Consider the following 16,769-nt stretch of genomic DNA (forward strand, 5'->3'; position numbering starts at 1 on the left):
TTTATACATTCCTATAATGATTAAGAATTATCATCCTTGTTTTATGGTTGAATAAAGTGATGTTCGCACAGCCAGGAAGCAGTAGAGCTGGGAGTCACACCCAGGACCGTCTGACAAGCAGACCTGGGTCCTCATCTGCCGCAGTCTACGTCTAGCTCTTACTCCCTCATTATTCTCCTCCCGGTTCCATCCTTCCTCTCTGCACAAGGTCTGGGGTCCTGCTGTGAGCAGACCAAGTCCCTGGAAGCAAGAGGCTGCCGCTGACCCCATCTGGAGTAATACTTGTTCCCCCTGCTGTGTCTTGCCAGGCAGACCAGGCACACTTGGCAGCGGCTGGGCTTGAACCAGGCCTGCGTGAGCTCTGCCCCTCTGGGCACTGTGTTCTGGGCCATCAGGTTCCCCACAGGGTCCGTTCTCAACTCTGGGTCAGGTTCCCAAGCCCCACGCAGCCCGGTCCTGGCTTCCCCCTCCTGCCGGGGCTGCTAAGGTCTCATTGTGACTGAGCAATCACCTGCCGACTCCAGAAGCAGGTTTCCACCAAGGAAGAGGGCTCTTAGTGGGGTGGGAAATACCTGGGCGCTGAGCTCTTTCTGCCCTGCCTGGGCCTCCTGCATGTCCTGGCGCAAGGAGCTCAGCTCCTGCTGTCGAACAGAGTCAGTCTCTTGTAAAACAAGGAGTCTCTGCTCCTTTACCGCCAGCGACACAGTCAGGCTAAAAAGAGAGGGTTCAGAGGGCTGGGTCATTCTCTCAGGTAATGAAGAACTACCTTCTCATCTGACTGCTCTAACACAGGATTGCTAATTCACAGAAACAGTGATGATAATGATTCCAGTATAACAATAAAAGCCTCCAATAAAAAAGCCTCCAACAATAAAAGCTCAGTATACTGAGCACCTACTGAGTGCTCCTAGGTCTTTCATGCATATAATATTTCATTTCAACTTCACAGTTTATTCTTCTCTGGCAAATTCCAGAAATATCTATACAATACCTCAAATTCAACATGTCCAATTCTTCCCATCTCCTCTGCACCTCCCCTCCCACCAGTCACCCCTACTATGTTCCCCAGCTCACTGAATGGCACCTCCATTCACCCTGAGAAGTCTTGACCACATCACAGCATCCTCCCCTCATCCCACCTGAGTCCACTCTAAGACTACAAATAACTGATTCCAACTCCCCTAACACCCCTTAAACCCCTTCCCTCCTCCCCTTCCCTATGACCCTACCTCGGTTCAGCTTTGGTTCTCTTATCTGGACAATTGTACCAGTCTCCTACCTTGTCTTCCTGCCTCTAGTTTCATCAACAAAAGGATTTCTCCCTCCTCAGACTCCAGGTAACATAATCTGCAATACTTTCCTTTGGAGGTTATTTGATTAACATCTTCCCCACAAAACTATAACTTCTACTGAGGCAGAGACTCTATTGTCTTAATATATCCCCAACCCCTGGCATAGCGTCTGGTGCGTGCTACGTGTTCTCTGAATATCTGCTAAATGAATGAAGCATGAGCTTTGGAGACAAGGACCGTGCCCTCTCCACACAGCTACCTGTACAGCCCAGAGCTGGAGACGTGAGAGGTTAGGTGCCCTGAGCAAACTGTTAACCTCACAGTGACCTCTGGACCCAGACAGGCAAAAGCCAACTCCATGGCCTGTCTAGCCTACCTGGCTTTCTCTCTCTCCAGCTCCTTCTGAATTCGGCTACACTCCTGGGCCTCTCTCAGCTTCTCCTGAACCTCCTGGTCCACCAACCTCTGGGAGTCTTCCTTGGAAACCAGCTGAGACTTCAAGTCCTCCACCTGGAAAGTCAAGGGCATGAGGACCAAGGGCAGGAAGGTTGGTGGGAGGATGCTTCTCACCTAGGGCTTTAGGGTCCTTCAAGGTTTAACAGTCACCAGCCCATTTTCAAAGCTCTGGAGGTCCTGCCAACCCTTACATGCGGTTCTTATCCACCTCCCTCTGCCAGTACCACTCAGCCTAGTCCCCTGTCTCCCCAGCCTCACATATGCTGTATAGAGGCAGGCACAAATGAAAACCTTGGCTGAATGTAACTCTGTCCAAAGGCCAAGTGATAAGCAAGTGATTGTATTTTTTTTTAAATAAACAACCCGAACACCATCTGATATAGGATTTTGAGAAGGAAAAGCAATCTGGTATAAAAATGCTGGATCTATGGGGAGGCTGGATCTGTGGGGCTGCCAAGAAAATATGAGGTCTGTGGTCCCCACTGAGAGAGGTTACTAACTACCCCAGGGATCTGGGAGGCACATGCGCAGCTCTGAGCACCCTTCACTTTTCCACTCAGTACTGGGGCTTCCCCTTCCCCTCCCAGGCTCAGGCAGCCAAGGTTCCCCCGTCCTGCCAGAGGGAGTGGGAGAGCCTGTGCTGGGGAAGGATGCTGGGCTGGGAGAGAGGAGCAGGGACCTGCTTCTGCAGGTCTATCTTATCCCGCAGCAGGGTGCCGCCCTCTTCCTGGAGGGCAGCGAGGCTGTCTCTGTGCTGCTGGGCTGCCTGTTCCAGTGCCCGGTGAGCCTCCTGGAGCTGGGTCTGCAGCATCCCAGTGGTCTCCTGAGAAGGGAGAAGACAGCAGGGAGCAGAAGAAAGCTTCCTTGGTCTTGAAATCCATGTTACAGAAATCTGTGTTGTATAAATACTAGTTTTTTGGTTGGGTTGCCAAAAGCTGAGGCAGGGTCCAGCTATCCACGTTGTTTCCATGATACCGTCACCTCAAGTCCTCACCTCCTATTCCCTCTCCTCCCTCACCAAGTGCACTGCTCACCCAGGCTTTCTCGGCCAGGGTCCCTTACCCAGACCACTGCAGCAGCCTCCTGCTGGGTGTCCCTACTTCCACTTCATGCCACCACACCCACGTGCAAGCAGGCAAACACAAACACACACAAAATTCTCCCCTCAGCAGCTAAAGTATTTTTTAAATTTATATGTAATAACTCATGTCCCACTCTGCTTTTTAAATACCATCCAACATGTTCCCACTGCCCTTAGAACAAAGTCCAAGGTCCTACCACGGCTGACAAAGGTCTCCTGCCCCCAAGCTTATCATGCTGCCTCCTGTCTGTCCTGAACTGTCCCAGGCCCTTTCTGCCTGGCCCAGGCCCTTATGATAGCTATTTCCTCTGCCTAAACTGTTCTTCAAACGGCTGGCTTCTTTTCTTTTCCTTTTAATGGTTTTATTGAGATTCAGTTCACATACCCTACAATTGACTCATTTAAAGCATACAATTCAATGGTTTTAGTATATTCACAGAGTTGTGCAACTATCACCATGATCATTTTTTTACCATTTTCATCACCTCCAGAAAGAAATCCTGTACCCTCCCCGTCCCCCATCCTCACTCCCAACTCCTCGTCTACTTTCTGTCTGTGTAGATTTGCCTGTTCTGGATATTTCCTACAAGTGGAATCATACACTGTGTGGCTTCTTGTAACTGGCTTCTGTCACTTAGCATAATGCTTTCAAGGCTCATCCTTATTGTTCTACGGGTCTGGCTCTTCAACCTTAATGGCTCAGCTCAAATGTCATCTTCTCAGTGAGGCCCTCCATGACCACCTTGTCCAGAGGCCTCCTTTGAATCACTCTCAGTGACATCGTCCTATTTATTTCCTTTACAGCCCTTATCACAACCGGTAATTATCTCACTTGTTTTGTGTCTGCTCTGCCACTAGAACTCCGTGACTGTCATGTTCACCGTTGTGCCACACCTTTCTGTTGGTCAAATGTCGGCACCTAGGCAGGGCCCGGTGCAAAGAAGTGCCAAAGAGCAGGTGAATGTGAATGAATAAATCAACGCTGCCTCTTCTTCCTTGCCCAGAACCACCCTCCGTACCTGCTCCTTTAACTTCTGAACCTTCATGTCCTGCCTCAGCCGCTCCAGTTGTTGGCTGGCATCTGCCAGCTCTTTCTGGGTCTGCAGCAGTGTCTCCAGGAGGGACACCCTCTCCTTCTCTGTTTCAAGCTGCATCTGTGGAGGGGCAGGAGGGCGAGGGCTTGTTGGGTTAGGGGTCACCATGCTCACCCACTAGGCCACAAGCACACGCCAGCTGCTCTAGGGCTCTTCTAGCAAATGGGGTGGGGGCTGAGGGTGAAGGAAGGTCTGGACCCACTGACTGAGAGCCAGGAAGTACGAAGATTGCTGCTGGTTTGCAAGCTGACAGGATGTGGTAAGCGACAGCCCTCCCTCAGGAAGTAGGACATGCCGCCGGCCGTGCAGCTAACGGTACCGATCACCTGCTCATGGGGAGCAGAGTGGGAAGCTACATTCTCTTCTGGAAGCCCCTGCAGCACCACCCTCGGGAGTGGGAAAGGAAGTGGCCCAAGGTAGGGGGATCACAGGGTGGACGTGCAGCCCAGTCCTCCCAGCTGCCCACCTGGCACAGGGCGCTCTCGGCCTCGGCCTGTTCTTCTGCCCTCTGTGTCCGCATGGCCTCCGTTTCTGCCTGCTGTTCCCTCAGCCTCGTTTCCAGCTCCATTTTCTCCCTCTCCAGGCTCTCCAGAGCCTTATCCAGTTCCTGCTGGTGCCAGGAGCGCTCTCTCTCCTGGTCGTACGAAGGAAGCGCCGTTAGAGCCGAGGGGGTGAGGAGGAGGCAGGAGAACCGGGTTAGGGCAAGAAGCCTACTGCTCACCAGCTGTGTGACCCTGGTGCCTCACGTGACAAGCCTGCTTCCTCATCTGCGAGGTGAGGCTAATCATCCTGCCTTGCCCATCTCGCCAAATTTTATGAGGATCAAATGAGATTTATTTTAAAAAAAATCAAATGATATAATACATTGAAAAGTGTCTTCTAAAGCGCAACTGTCCTTCATATAAGCTACAAAGATCTGTTATTTTAAAGCAAGCACATCATGGTTGGTGGTTGTAACAGCAAACTGAGGTGGCGGACTCGCTCTCTGCTGTCCCCCCTCCCCTGCTCAGAGTGACAGGATGAGCCTCCCAAAAAGCCAGGCTGAGCCTGTCTCCTATGCGATACAAGAGCGTTAGGATGGGGCATCCCGGTCCTCCCAGAGGTCCATCACTGACCGACACCTTCCCTGATCTCCTAGATGAATCCAGCCCCGCTATGAGGATCTCAGGATGGTGGTGAAGGGCACTGGAGCCAGGCTGCCTGGGTTACAGTCTTTACCCCAGTACTACTACTGTGACCTCAGTTCAGGTCTACCGCATCTCTGTGCCTCAGTTTCCTCATCTATAAAAATGGGGACAGGGAATTCCCTGGCGGTCCAGTGGTTAGAACACTGCGTTTTCACTGCTGAGGGCGCAGGTTTGGTCCCTGGTCCGGGAACTAAGATCCTGCAAGCTGCACAGCGTGGCCTAAATAAATAAATAAATCCTGTGTAAAAAATAATAATAAAATTTAAAAAAAGTTCTTTAAAAATGAGGATAACAACAGGGTCCTCCTAGGGTTGTTCTCACGAGTGAAGTAAGTCGTGTAAAGCACTTTAAGTGGTGCTGAGCACCCAGAAAGCATTCAGTAGCCAATAGCTATCATCATCTTCATCACCTTTCCTCTAAAATGTTTGTAAGTCGTAGTTATCCACATTTAGTGGGAAGGCCTCTAGTGTTTCACCCCTTTCCAATATCGTCTTGTGCACTCTCCCCTCACTCGCTACACTCTGGCTGCACTGGCCGCCTTTCAGGTCCTGAAGGACACCACACACCTCCATTCCTTAAGGCCTTGGCTCATGCTTTCCTTCTACTTGGACTGCTCTTCCCACCCCACCGTCACTCATGGCTTAAATGACACTTCCTCATAGATGCCTTCCCAGACCATACGCTCAAAACGGTCCCCCTTTGTTCTTCTTCTTCTATCACCCAGTTCTTTTTCTTCATAGAACTTCCATCATCAGTTACTCACTTATGTATGAATTTATTTAATACCTATCTTCCCCCAAGACTTGAAGCTCCATCAGGAGAACCATGTCTACTTTGCTCTCTGCTGTATCCTCAACGCCCAGCATCATGCCTGGCAGACAGTAAGAACTCAGCATTGCTTGAATGAATCACATTTCAGCTACTGGACTATTAAGATGCTTAAGAACAGTGATCTATAATACCACAGTTAATAGAACAGCTATGAATATCAAATCATACACTCTGGTTCAAAAAGCCAACTGTAAGAATATGGGAAAGATGAATTTAATAGTAGTTAAGTGTTAAAAACAAAACAAAACAAAACTGAACTATTTGCTCAATATGAGTTAGAAGTGTGTTATGGCTACTAGAAGAGCTAATTCTGTGATGTCCAGGAAGTAACAGTCAAGCGTTGCTGCCTAGTTTGTGGATCAGGATACTCTGCACACTGGTTCGTGAGTGATGTGTATCATGTCTAGAGGAAAGCAACCATGTTGGTGAGGTATTTCAAGCAAATCTAAGGCTGATTTGTTTCAGGTAATAGATTTTGGCTCAACTTAAGGAATAATTTTCTAATAACTAGATCTACCTAAAAATAAATGGGCATTCCAATGGATGGAATACAACAGAAGCTAAGCAACCCTTGGAAGGGATATTGTAGAAGTGGACATAGCATAAATGCTAAGAAATGGTTAATCCCTGCTCTACCACTTCTTAGCCAGGTAACCCTGAGTGACTTCTCTAAGTCTCAGTTTCCTCACTAGGTGGTTGTGTGGGCTATCTGAAATAACGTGACTAGCATTCAGCATGGTACCTGGCATGGGAAAGTGCTCAGTAAGTAAGTATCCACTATCACTGCTATTAAAGGGGATTCAGACACTAGATGGAAGAATGGAGAATATAACCCCTAAGAGTTTTTCTAATTGGTAGGATTCCAGGACAAGGCAGGCACTGTTAAAACTAACAGACTCTCTGGGAATTCCCTGGCGGTCCAGTGGTTAGGACTCTGCCAAGGGCCTGGGTTCAATCCCTGGTCAGGGAACTAGGATCCTGCATGCTGTGTGGCATGGCCATAAAACAAAAAACTAACAGACTCTCAAGAGTTATGAGGGCTTTCAACCCTTTCAATCAGTAGGGAGATCATAAAGTCAGACAATCAGAAGTCAGGGGGATTATCTGACTGAGAAGAAAGGAAAAGACGGAAGAGACTTTCCCATGATTCAGGTGTGGCCATGAGATGGTCAGTCCTTCCACGGATACCAAGTCTACGTCAGGTGGTAACACATCATTCAGAAGTTTTATAGCTTCTTTTACTTGTAGGGTTTTCAGTGGGTGGTATGCCTGATTCTTGCTGGGAAACTGACCTGCCTCTGGACACTGGTCATTCAATAAATATTTTGAAGTACCTACTATAATCTAGGCACATAATTCTAAAAAGAGGCAAACTTCTGGCTACCATCTTGCCAACAAGTCTGCCTTGTAATAACTATCAAATCACAAATACACACAAAGCACAAGTCAACTTCCATTTCCAGAAATCTGACAAACAAGCTCTCTGAACCCTCCACCTGTAAAAGGGCAAAACAAACTAACAAACAAAAAAAATGCCAATTTAACTATTAAGTATATATTTTAATGTATCACTGAGCCAGCAGGAAAATAATGAAAATTTCATTGGAGCCAAAATCAAAGCAAGACTTGTGATCTAAAGAGGTAAATGAGCACAGAACAGGCTTTCCACTGGAGGTATTTACTATACCTAATAACCTTGAAATTCATTTTCTGGCTATGTGGGCAAAGAAAACAGAAAACAGAGGGTGGGGAGCCTGACAGGAGACATAAGGCTGGACCTCCAAAGGGCTATCTGGGGTCAGGAAACTATGGCATGTGGGCCAAACCTGGCCCCGTGAGCTAAGAGTGGTTTTTATGTTTTTAATGGTTGATAAGAAGTCAAAAGAAGAATAAGACTTTGTGACATGTGAAAATTATATGAAATTCAGTTTCAATGTCCATACATAAAGTTTTATTGGAACACAGCCACGCTCATTTACATACATGTCGTTTACAGCTGCTTTTGCACTAGAGTGGCAGAGAAGAGTGAGTGTGACAGAGACTGTATGGTCTGCAAGGCCCAATGTGGCTCTTCAGAAAAACACCCACCCATCCCTGGGCTACAGTCCTCAGTAAATGGATAAAACTGAGAGAGGGAGAAACGGGGAAGAAAAAGGGAGAGAGAAAAAGTGGGGGAGAGAGAAAACAAAACACTGTACAGAAGGGAATAGCAAGAAAATTTGTTTTAACCTTCACAAAGGGATATATATATATATATATATATATATATATATATATATATATATATATCTTGAGAATTCATAACCATAAGCTGGTCTTCATGTGGGTTCAGGGCCTGAATGTGGCCCAGAAACTTTAAACAGAAATTGTACTTTAAGGTGGTCCTGGGATGCTAGTCCTTCAGCTTCCTCAGAGAAGCAAAAGCAAATGAGGAAAATTTCCTTTGCCTCAGGCCTAAAAGGATTCCCACAGAAAAATTTCCAGAGAACATGAGTTCAGAGTCAGGAATCACAAAACACATAGGGGCCAAGGTCATCAGTGAGAGCCAAGGGGAACAACATATAACAGAGATCCAAAAAGATTTTAGGTGTTGGAATTATTAGACAGCATAAAAGTATGTTTCACATGTTTAAAGAATAAAAGAGGGGACTGCAAATATAAATTAGGGAGAAGACACTAAAAAATGACCAAGAAGATTTGAAAAAATAACCAAACAGAATGTTGAGAAATAAAATATTTAATAAATAAAATTTAAAACTTGGTGAATAGACTATAAAGCAGATTAGACACAGTTGAAAAGGGAAATTAGCGAATAGAAGAGGGATCTGAAAAAACATCACCCAGAATACAGTGTAGAAAAAGTACACACGGAAAATGTAAGACAGAAAGTTAAGATACCTGAAGGTTACACCAAGTTCTAACATACAACTAATTAGAGGCTTCTCAATACCAACAACAGAATAATCAGTGTGCTGACAGAAAATAACGGTTACCTTAGAATTTGTACCTGAATTTTATACCCAGTGAAACTATCTTTCAAGAATAAAAGTGGGAGGGATAAATTAGGAGTTTGGGATTAACACATATACCTACTATATATAAAATAGATAACAGGGCCTCCCTGGTGGCGCAGTGGTTGAGAGTCCGCCTGCCGATGCAGGGGATACGGGTTCGTGCCCCGGTCTGGGAGGATCCCATGTGCCGCGGAGCGGCTGGGCCCGTGGGCCATGGCCGCTGGGCCTGCGCGTCCGGAGCCTGTGCTCCGCAACGGGAGAGGCCACAACAGTGAGAGGCCCACATAACGCAAAAAGGAAAAAAAAAAAAAAAAAAAAAAATAACAAAGACCTATTATATAGCACAGGGAACTATACTCAATACTTTGTAATAACCTATAAGGGAAAAGAATCTGCAAAAAAAAGACATAATATATATGTATAACTGAAACACTTTGCTGTACACCTGAAACTAACACAACATTGTAAATCAACTATACTTCAATAAAAAAATAAAATTAAAAAAAGGAAAAAGCTATAAAAAAGAATAAAAGTAAAATAGACATTTTCAGACAACTAACTACCAACATACCCTCACCAAAGGAAATTCTACTTCAGGGAAAACAAATCCAAATAGAAAGCCTGACACACAAGGAGGAATGGTGAGCAAAAAAAACCTCGTAAAATTTTCAGTGTATCTAACAATTATTGACTGTATAAAATAATCAAAACACATAATGTATGGTGTTAACAACTAGTAATAACTAAACACAATGACTAATACAGTTGATAGGCTGGGAGGAGTGAATGCAGGTAAAATGTTCTCTGGTCCTTGTGTCATTCAGGAAAAGGGTAAATATACTGATTAACTTGAGATTTTATTAAGTATGTATTTTAAAACATTAAAGAACAACCAAAAGAATAAAAACTAGAGTACATATCATCCAAAGTAGTAGAGAGAAAAAAAGAGGTGAGAAAAGAATAATTTAATAATCCAATATAACCCTCTAAAAGAAGTTAAGAAAGGTGAACTCCCCTCCCCAAAAGGTATAAAAAGGCAAGAGAAATAGCATAAGATGGTGGAAATAAATCCAAATATGCCTATAATCACAATAAAAGCAAATGGTCTAAATTAAATAATTAAAAGACAAAAGAAACACAGTTCTGAATTGGGCAATAATAGTTCCAAGGCATTCCTCTGCTCCCTTTACACCCTGGGGCCAGTTTATCAATCCTAAATCCCAGGATCCACTCTTAAGTCTCTATACATACAGAAACAACAACAACAATAATACCCAACACAAATATAGAGCTTACTGTATACCAGGAACTATTATTAGTGTTTTCCATATATTAACTCATTTACTAGCTAGAAGCTGGATTTTGCACCACGGTGACCAACCAGGCTAGTCCTGTTCAGATTTCACTTTTATAAGCAGGAGTATCTGCTGCTGTCTGTCTCTCCCATCCCCTAGCCACAACCACCACCTACCCATTTCTCCTGGAGCCGGTTCACCTCCTCCTCATGGGCTGACTTCAGCTGCTGCAGGGCAGCCTGCTCCTCTTGCTCAGCCTGGGCCAGCTGTCTGGCTGCCGCATCCCGTGCCTGCTCTGCCCGGCTCCGTTCAGTGTCCAGTTCCAGCTGCAGGCACTTCACTTCCCCTAAGATGCCAGGGACAGGATCTTGTCTCTGAGCCTCTGCCCTCCATCTTTCACCCCTCTCCCCAGACCTCATGAGGAACTCCCATCTCAGAGGCTCTGGGCCTGGCTCTAATAGCTTCCCACTGTCTTCCTAGCTTTCAACATCCCCGTGGAATGAAGTGCGCCCATCCAAGTTGGGTTCTCACCTTGGATTACTTCCTTGGCTTGAGTGACGGTTTGAATCTGGACCTCCAGCTGCCCCTTGGTGACCTCTATCAGAGAATTTTGTTGCTGGGCCTCAAACAGACTGCTCTCCAGTAGCTCCTTGGCCGAGCTGTCGGGTTCAAGAATCGGGAGAGTTCTTACCCATCAAGCCCCTTCCTTAAGAGGAATTGGGTTCTAACTACTGGTCACCGAGAGAATTTGGGGGCAGGGGGGGCAATTACAAATTCATAACTCATTTAGGCCCCATATACTTTGGGCAAGGAACTTAGGTTGGCTCCCCCTTGCCTTGCAAAGCTCTCTCTGCCCTTGGCAGAACCAGGTCTGGACCCTACCTGAGCCCCAGCAGTTGTTCAGAGAGGTCCTCCCGGTCCCGCTCCACAGCCTGCAGCCGCACCTCGAGAGCCGCCTTTTCCCGCGCCAGAGCCTCCTTCTCCTGGACTTCCCGGGCAAGCGCCTCTTCCTGTCGCTTTGCCTCCTGCTGCAGCTGCTCCACCTGAGCTAAGGCTGCCTCCTGCTGGTGATGTGCCTGAGGGAAAGAACTGATGGGATACAGAGCGAGGCAGGATCCCCCCCAGGGCTGCTATCACCAGATTAGGGCCATGGGCTCCTCAGATTCTGGACCCAGCTCTGTGAGCCTTGAGCACTGCCCACTCACACCAAGTACCATTTATCTATTCCCCCTGATCAACCCCCAGAGTCCCCAGCCCAGGAAACACGCTCTCCTTTGAGCAATACCCTGTGCTACAGCTGCAAGAGATCTATCTCTAAGGAGCTTTTAGTCTTAAGGAGAGGTAAGACACACACATAATACCAGGAAGAAAGTGATCAGTGCCCTGAGAAAAAAGGCTCTGAGAAGGGAGATTATGTATAATTACTAGGGCAATGAGAAGCTTGGTAGAGAAGAAAGATGACCTTTGAGTTGGGGCACTGGTTCAGAAAAAACTCACTGAACCCCTTGCTATGTGTTACACACTGGACTAAAAGCTGGAGTTACAAAAACAAGTAAGACATAGTCTTGCCTTCAAGGAGCTTTTGGTCTAATGGTGGAGACACATAAACACAGATAATTATAATATAGTATGAAGGGTGTGGTGGTTGAATAAACACAATGTATTATCAGAAAACACAGGAGAGGCATCTAATTCAAACTGATGGATGTGAAGCAATGGAGAATCAGTGAAGGATTCCTCTAGGAATTCTTTTAAAAAAACTGGAAGACATACCCCAAACTAGTAACACTGGTCAATTCTAGGAAGTGAGATTTTCCCTTCCTGAATCATTTCTGTAGTGTTTTCATTTTTTATAGTGAGCATGTATGTACAATGAGCATGTATATTGAGCATCCTTAATGGGATGGTAGCAGTTTTGTCTTCTCACCTCGCTTAGTTTCTCTTGAATTTCTTCCTTCTCGTCTTGCATGCCCCTGAGATCTGCCTGCAGCTCAGCCCTGGTCTCCTCCGCTTTCTGCAGCTGAGCCTCCAGGTGGGTGTTCTTTTCCCACAGGGCTTCCCTGTTCCTCTCGGCCTCTGTCAGGCCCACCTGCAAAGTGTTTCTCGCCTGCTCTGCTGCTTCCATCCTCCTGCACACAGACTGGTTCTCCTGTTCTAACTACTGGCCAAAAAGGGAAGGACATCAAAGACAAAGGGTTACGGTTTAGAGATGAAGTGCTGAGACAGAAATCCAAGTGAGATATGAATCTGTTCTCCCCAGATGAACACAGGAGTGCTTACGAGAGAGGAGGACTATGCACACATTTGGTCTGGGGTCTTTACTCCAGGTACTAGATGGGTTGATGCTGGGGACAGAGAGAAAAAAGGCAAAATCCTGCTCTTAAAGAATTCAGAATAAGGGAACATACAACATTTCTGGGGCTCAAGGGAATGGGGTAGTGAAGAGACGTGTTAAATTTGTAACCTCTAGAGAAAATTCTGAGACTTGGGCTCTTCAACAGATCCTTTTCTGTGATTGCTGTTATCTCATACAACAGGATTAAAACCCAGTCTTCCTTCCAGAGGACATGGGCCTAGCCCTGATGATTTTACCCTAAAGCCCAAAGGTAGTTCTGCTGTAGATGTGGGAGGGGTCTATTTTTAATGGCTGAGCCCGGGCCTTGTAATCTTTGCTCTCCTTTGCACTATAAATGTTCCTTTTGCTCATTCCAGGACTACATTTGGGAGCTGATCTGTCTTGGACTGATCCATTTAAGAACTGCTCCTTGTTACAGGCATCAGCTTTGTCTGTCTCTCCCTTGCCCTCGGTTGGGGCCCAGCTCTACCCTGTGGATCAGAGAAACCTTTGCTCACCTGGAGAAGCTGCTGGTTCAGCCCAACTTTATCTAAGGCCAAAGCCTCATTTAAGGCACTGAGTTTGACAGCTGCGGCCCGAAGATCAGCTACCTCAGCCTTCAGGCTGTTCTCAGAACTCGACAGCTCCACAATAGATTGTTCTGCCTAAAAGCAGAGAGTTAGAGTTTCATTTTCCAGTTTTCCTGCAACAGTGAACAGCTCACATCCCCAACATCTGCTGCTTTCCTTGTACAGAGATCAGTTAACACTTCATTCCTTCCCTTACATTCTGAACAACTTTTCCCTTCATTTATTTATTCACTTACCCATTCATTCGCTGAAGAGTAAGAGAGGAACTCACATTACAGAGGCACAGACATCAGGATGTATAAACAACTACAACGGTGATGACACCATAGCCAATGTAAGCACAAAGTGCTCTGGGAACTCAAAGAAAGCATTAATCCAATTTGAGAGAATCAAAAGTGCTTGGTAGAAGAGTCGACAGTTAAGTTGGGTTTTGAGAGATGAGGAACAGTTTGCGGTTAAAAGGGGAGGAAAGAAGCAGTCCAGGCAAAGGGAAAAGTACATACAAAGTATTAAAATCACGAAAGAACGGGTAAAACTGAGAATGCAATTAGCGCTATGTGCCAGGAACGAAGGTATGTGAGGCATTAGGACAGGGATCTGGAGGGAAAAGGAGGCTAGAAACAGTTCGGGGCAGGTGGCAAAGGGCTTTGCATGTGGTACCAAGGAGCTGGGAAGCCAATGAATGGTTTTAGGAAAGAGACTGACATGACCAGATTCACACTTTAGAAAACCATTCTAATTGCAATACAGAGAGTCTGTTTGGAAGGACAGAACCCCAAAGCAGTAACTAGGCATTGAGACAAGAAACAGGAAGGGCCATGACTTGCAGGATGAAGAACGAGGCAGGCTGCACGCCTTTCTCCTGGAGACCCAACTTTCCAATCCACCCGCCCCACCCAGCCAGCGAGGGGGAGGGCCACGCACCCTGGCCAGTGCGGCGGTCACTTCTGTTTGCTCTTGTCTCAGCAACTCCCCTTCCAGGCGACTGGACTCCAGGGCTTCCCGAAGGGTGATCACTTCACTGAGTGACTCTGATTGTTTGGCTTCCAAGCTTGCCAGCGTCTCCTGACTAAGATGGGAAACAGAAGGGGGCTAGAGGAAATCTCAGGGAGTGGCCACACCCCAAAAGATAACAGGAATGTAATTGCTTTTGCGATGCAAACGAATGAAGGTGGTCTCTAAAAACTGGTAAGGAGAGGTCTCCAAGACACATAACGTGAAAAAAGCAAGGCGCAGAACAGTATACGTGGTGCACTATCTTTTATGCAAGAAATTGGGGGAAATAAGGATATATGCATATATTGCATAAAGCAGCACTAGACATATTAATAAGAAATTAATTTAAATGGTTACAAACAGAAGGAAGGAATATGGGATGAATGAAGCAGAGGGAAGTAGTACTTTCTCTTTGTATACCTTTTAAAATAGTTTTGACTTTTGAATCATATAAATGTTAATAAGTGTATTATCGAGTCACAAATTAAATTTAAAAACATAAAACTATCTTTGGGGATTGTCTCTCCTTTTCCTTAGTAGAGGGGAGACCACTCCTTGTGCAAGTCACGATCCTTAGAGCAGTCATTCAAGATTCCGTTATTTGTGCCTATTAGGCAGAAGGAGCTAGGGAACAGGTGAGGAGGGGAAGCATCAAAGATGAAGACACAGGGACTTTCCTGGTGGTCCAGTGGTAAAGAATCCACCTTCTAATGCAGGGGATGCAGGTTCGATCCCTGGTCAGGGAACTAAGATCCTACATGCCGTAGGGGAAACTAAACCCGCGCACCACACCTACTGAGCCTGCGTGCCTCAACTAGAGAGCCCACGTGCCACAAACTATAGAGCCCACGTGCTCTGGAGCCTGTGCGCCACAACTGGAGGGAGAAAACCCACACACCACAACTAGAGAGAAGCCTAGGCACCACAACAAAAGATCCCGCATGCTGCAATGAAGATCCCGCATGCCGCAACTAAGACATGATGCAGCCAAAATTAAAATAAATAAAAAAACAAAACAAAACAAAAAACCCTCTGCTCATTAAAAAAAAAAAAAAGAAGAAGATACAGCCCCTGCTACCAGGTACTGAAGACCTACCATATGTCAGGCTCTGTGCTGGCATTTTGCAAAACACTGCTTTAATCTCCCCAAAGACCCTTCAAGGGAAATATTATCAGCCCCATTTTACAAATAATCTGTCCAAGTGGCAGAGCCATAATTTAAACCAAGCTTCTGCCCAGCTCTAAAGTCCTTGCTTTTTCTGTGACATTGTATCGGGGAATTTACAAATGAGCTGGGTCCCTTTACTCTGGAATTCCCTTCCTTGACCAGCTCATTTCCCATTACTTCCTAGGATCAGTCCTACCCTTTGGCCAGCCCGGCCTCCTCTGAACATGCCATGAACGTTCCTGACTCCTTTTCTTTGCTAATCTGTTCCTTTAGCCCTTGTCCCACTCTCTACCAATCAAAATATGTCAAGGCCCAGCTCAACGGCTACCCTCTCATCCATGAAGCTTTCAATAATTAACTGTTACTCCTATTCTCCCAGAGGACCTAGCTTGAAGCTCTTTTTTAGCTCATACTTCATCTGGCCACGGTTTACTTGTCTGACTTCCCCATTACACTGCAAACTGCTTGAGATCAGAGCCTGTGTCTTATTCATTTCTGTACCCCCAACGGGGCCTCGGCCCTCCTGGGTGTTCAGCAATGCTTGGATGAACTTTCTGTTTTCATCCTCCTGCAAAGGATGGAGCAGTAAGCTAATCTGAACCCACTGAACACCAGGCTTCAATTTACTCCACTTTCTAAGAGGGAGCAGGGGCTGGGGGAGGGGGAGGGACTGTCACCACGCACAGGCGCTCCCGTTCACGGATGGCCAGGTGCAGCTCCTCCTGCTGCTCCTCCTTCTCGCCCTGAGCACAGTCGCCCTGCAGCTGAAGCTCCACGTTTGTCCTCCGCAGTCGCCACGCCTCCTGCTCCAGCACCTCCAGCTGCTGCTGCAGCTCCTCCCTGGTCTTCTGCAGGAGCTCTCGCTCCCTGGAAGGAGACCAGACATGAACAGAAACCCTGGAACCTAAAAGCCCTCCTGGAAGCAGACAGCACAGGGTCAAAGAAGAGAGGTTTATGTTTCCTTTAAATATCTCATCTTCCCTTTTGAGCAGGAAACTGTTTTTTTTTTTTTATCATCACAAAGACCCAAAACTGAGTGAGCAGGAACCAGCAGAACACAAAGCAAGGCAGCCCTGAGCAGCTCTGGGTCTAGGGAAGAACAGGGTCAGCCAACCAAACACATGGGCTGGGCGGGGACTGAGCCTGGGAGGAAGGGGGGGACGAACAGCCCCCGCTCACCTGCTGAGAGAGTCCACCTCCCCCTGCATGTCCACAGTCTGCCCTGCCAGGGCGTCCCGCTCCCCGGTGAGCTGCTGTAGCCGCTGTCTCAGGGCCTCACCCTCTTCCTCCCACCGATGCTGCTGCTGCTGCAAGGAGCTCATAGCTTCCTGGCAGCCTGACAGCTGCTGCCTTAGGTCCTGCGGAGGGAGAGCATCAGAAGTGAGGTGGTGAACAAGAGCGCAGGGCAGAGGAGGGATGTCATAAGCCTG

General features: G+C 46.8%; 1 protein-coding gene across 9 annotated transcripts in view; it reads right to left on the reverse strand.

Moving 5' to 3' along the window:
- Positions 1-16,769, reverse strand: part of CEP250 (centrosomal protein 250) — a 49,801-nt gene that overhangs the window by 15,818 nt on the left and 17,214 nt on the right. For 5 of the 9 annotated variants that reach the window (XM_060120451.1, XM_060120452.1, XM_060120454.1 and 2 more), the window contains 13 exons: positions 16,519-16,697; positions 16,024-16,206; positions 14,100-14,244; positions 13,104-13,250; positions 12,178-12,408; positions 11,133-11,326; positions 10,782-10,909; positions 10,427-10,596; positions 4,390-4,557; positions 3,849-3,983; positions 2,428-2,571; positions 1,669-1,802; positions 573-711 (listed from right to left, as the gene is read on the reverse strand). In XM_060120451.1, the coding sequence (XP_059976434.1) occupies positions 573-711; positions 1,669-1,802; positions 2,428-2,571; positions 3,849-3,983; positions 4,390-4,557; positions 10,427-10,596; positions 10,782-10,909; positions 11,133-11,326; positions 12,178-12,408; positions 13,104-13,250; positions 14,100-14,244; positions 16,024-16,206; positions 16,519-16,697 (2,097 nt within the window). Of the gene's footprint in view, positions 1-572; positions 712-1,668; positions 1,803-2,427; positions 2,572-3,848; positions 3,984-4,389; positions 4,558-10,426; positions 10,597-10,781; positions 10,910-11,132; positions 11,327-12,177; positions 12,412-12,530; positions 12,583-13,103; positions 13,251-14,099; positions 14,245-16,023; positions 16,207-16,518; positions 16,698-16,769 lie in introns of those variants that run through there. The other 4 variants (XM_060120453.1, XM_060120458.1, XM_060120459.1 and 1 more) reach the window with 4 other exon arrangements.

The sequence above is a fragment of the Mesoplodon densirostris genome, chromosome 16 (assembly GCF_025265405.1).
Source record: "Mesoplodon densirostris isolate mMesDen1 chromosome 16, mMesDen1 primary haplotype, whole genome shotgun sequence".
Lineage (NCBI taxonomy): Eukaryota > Metazoa > Chordata > Mammalia > Artiodactyla > Ziphiidae > Mesoplodon > Mesoplodon densirostris.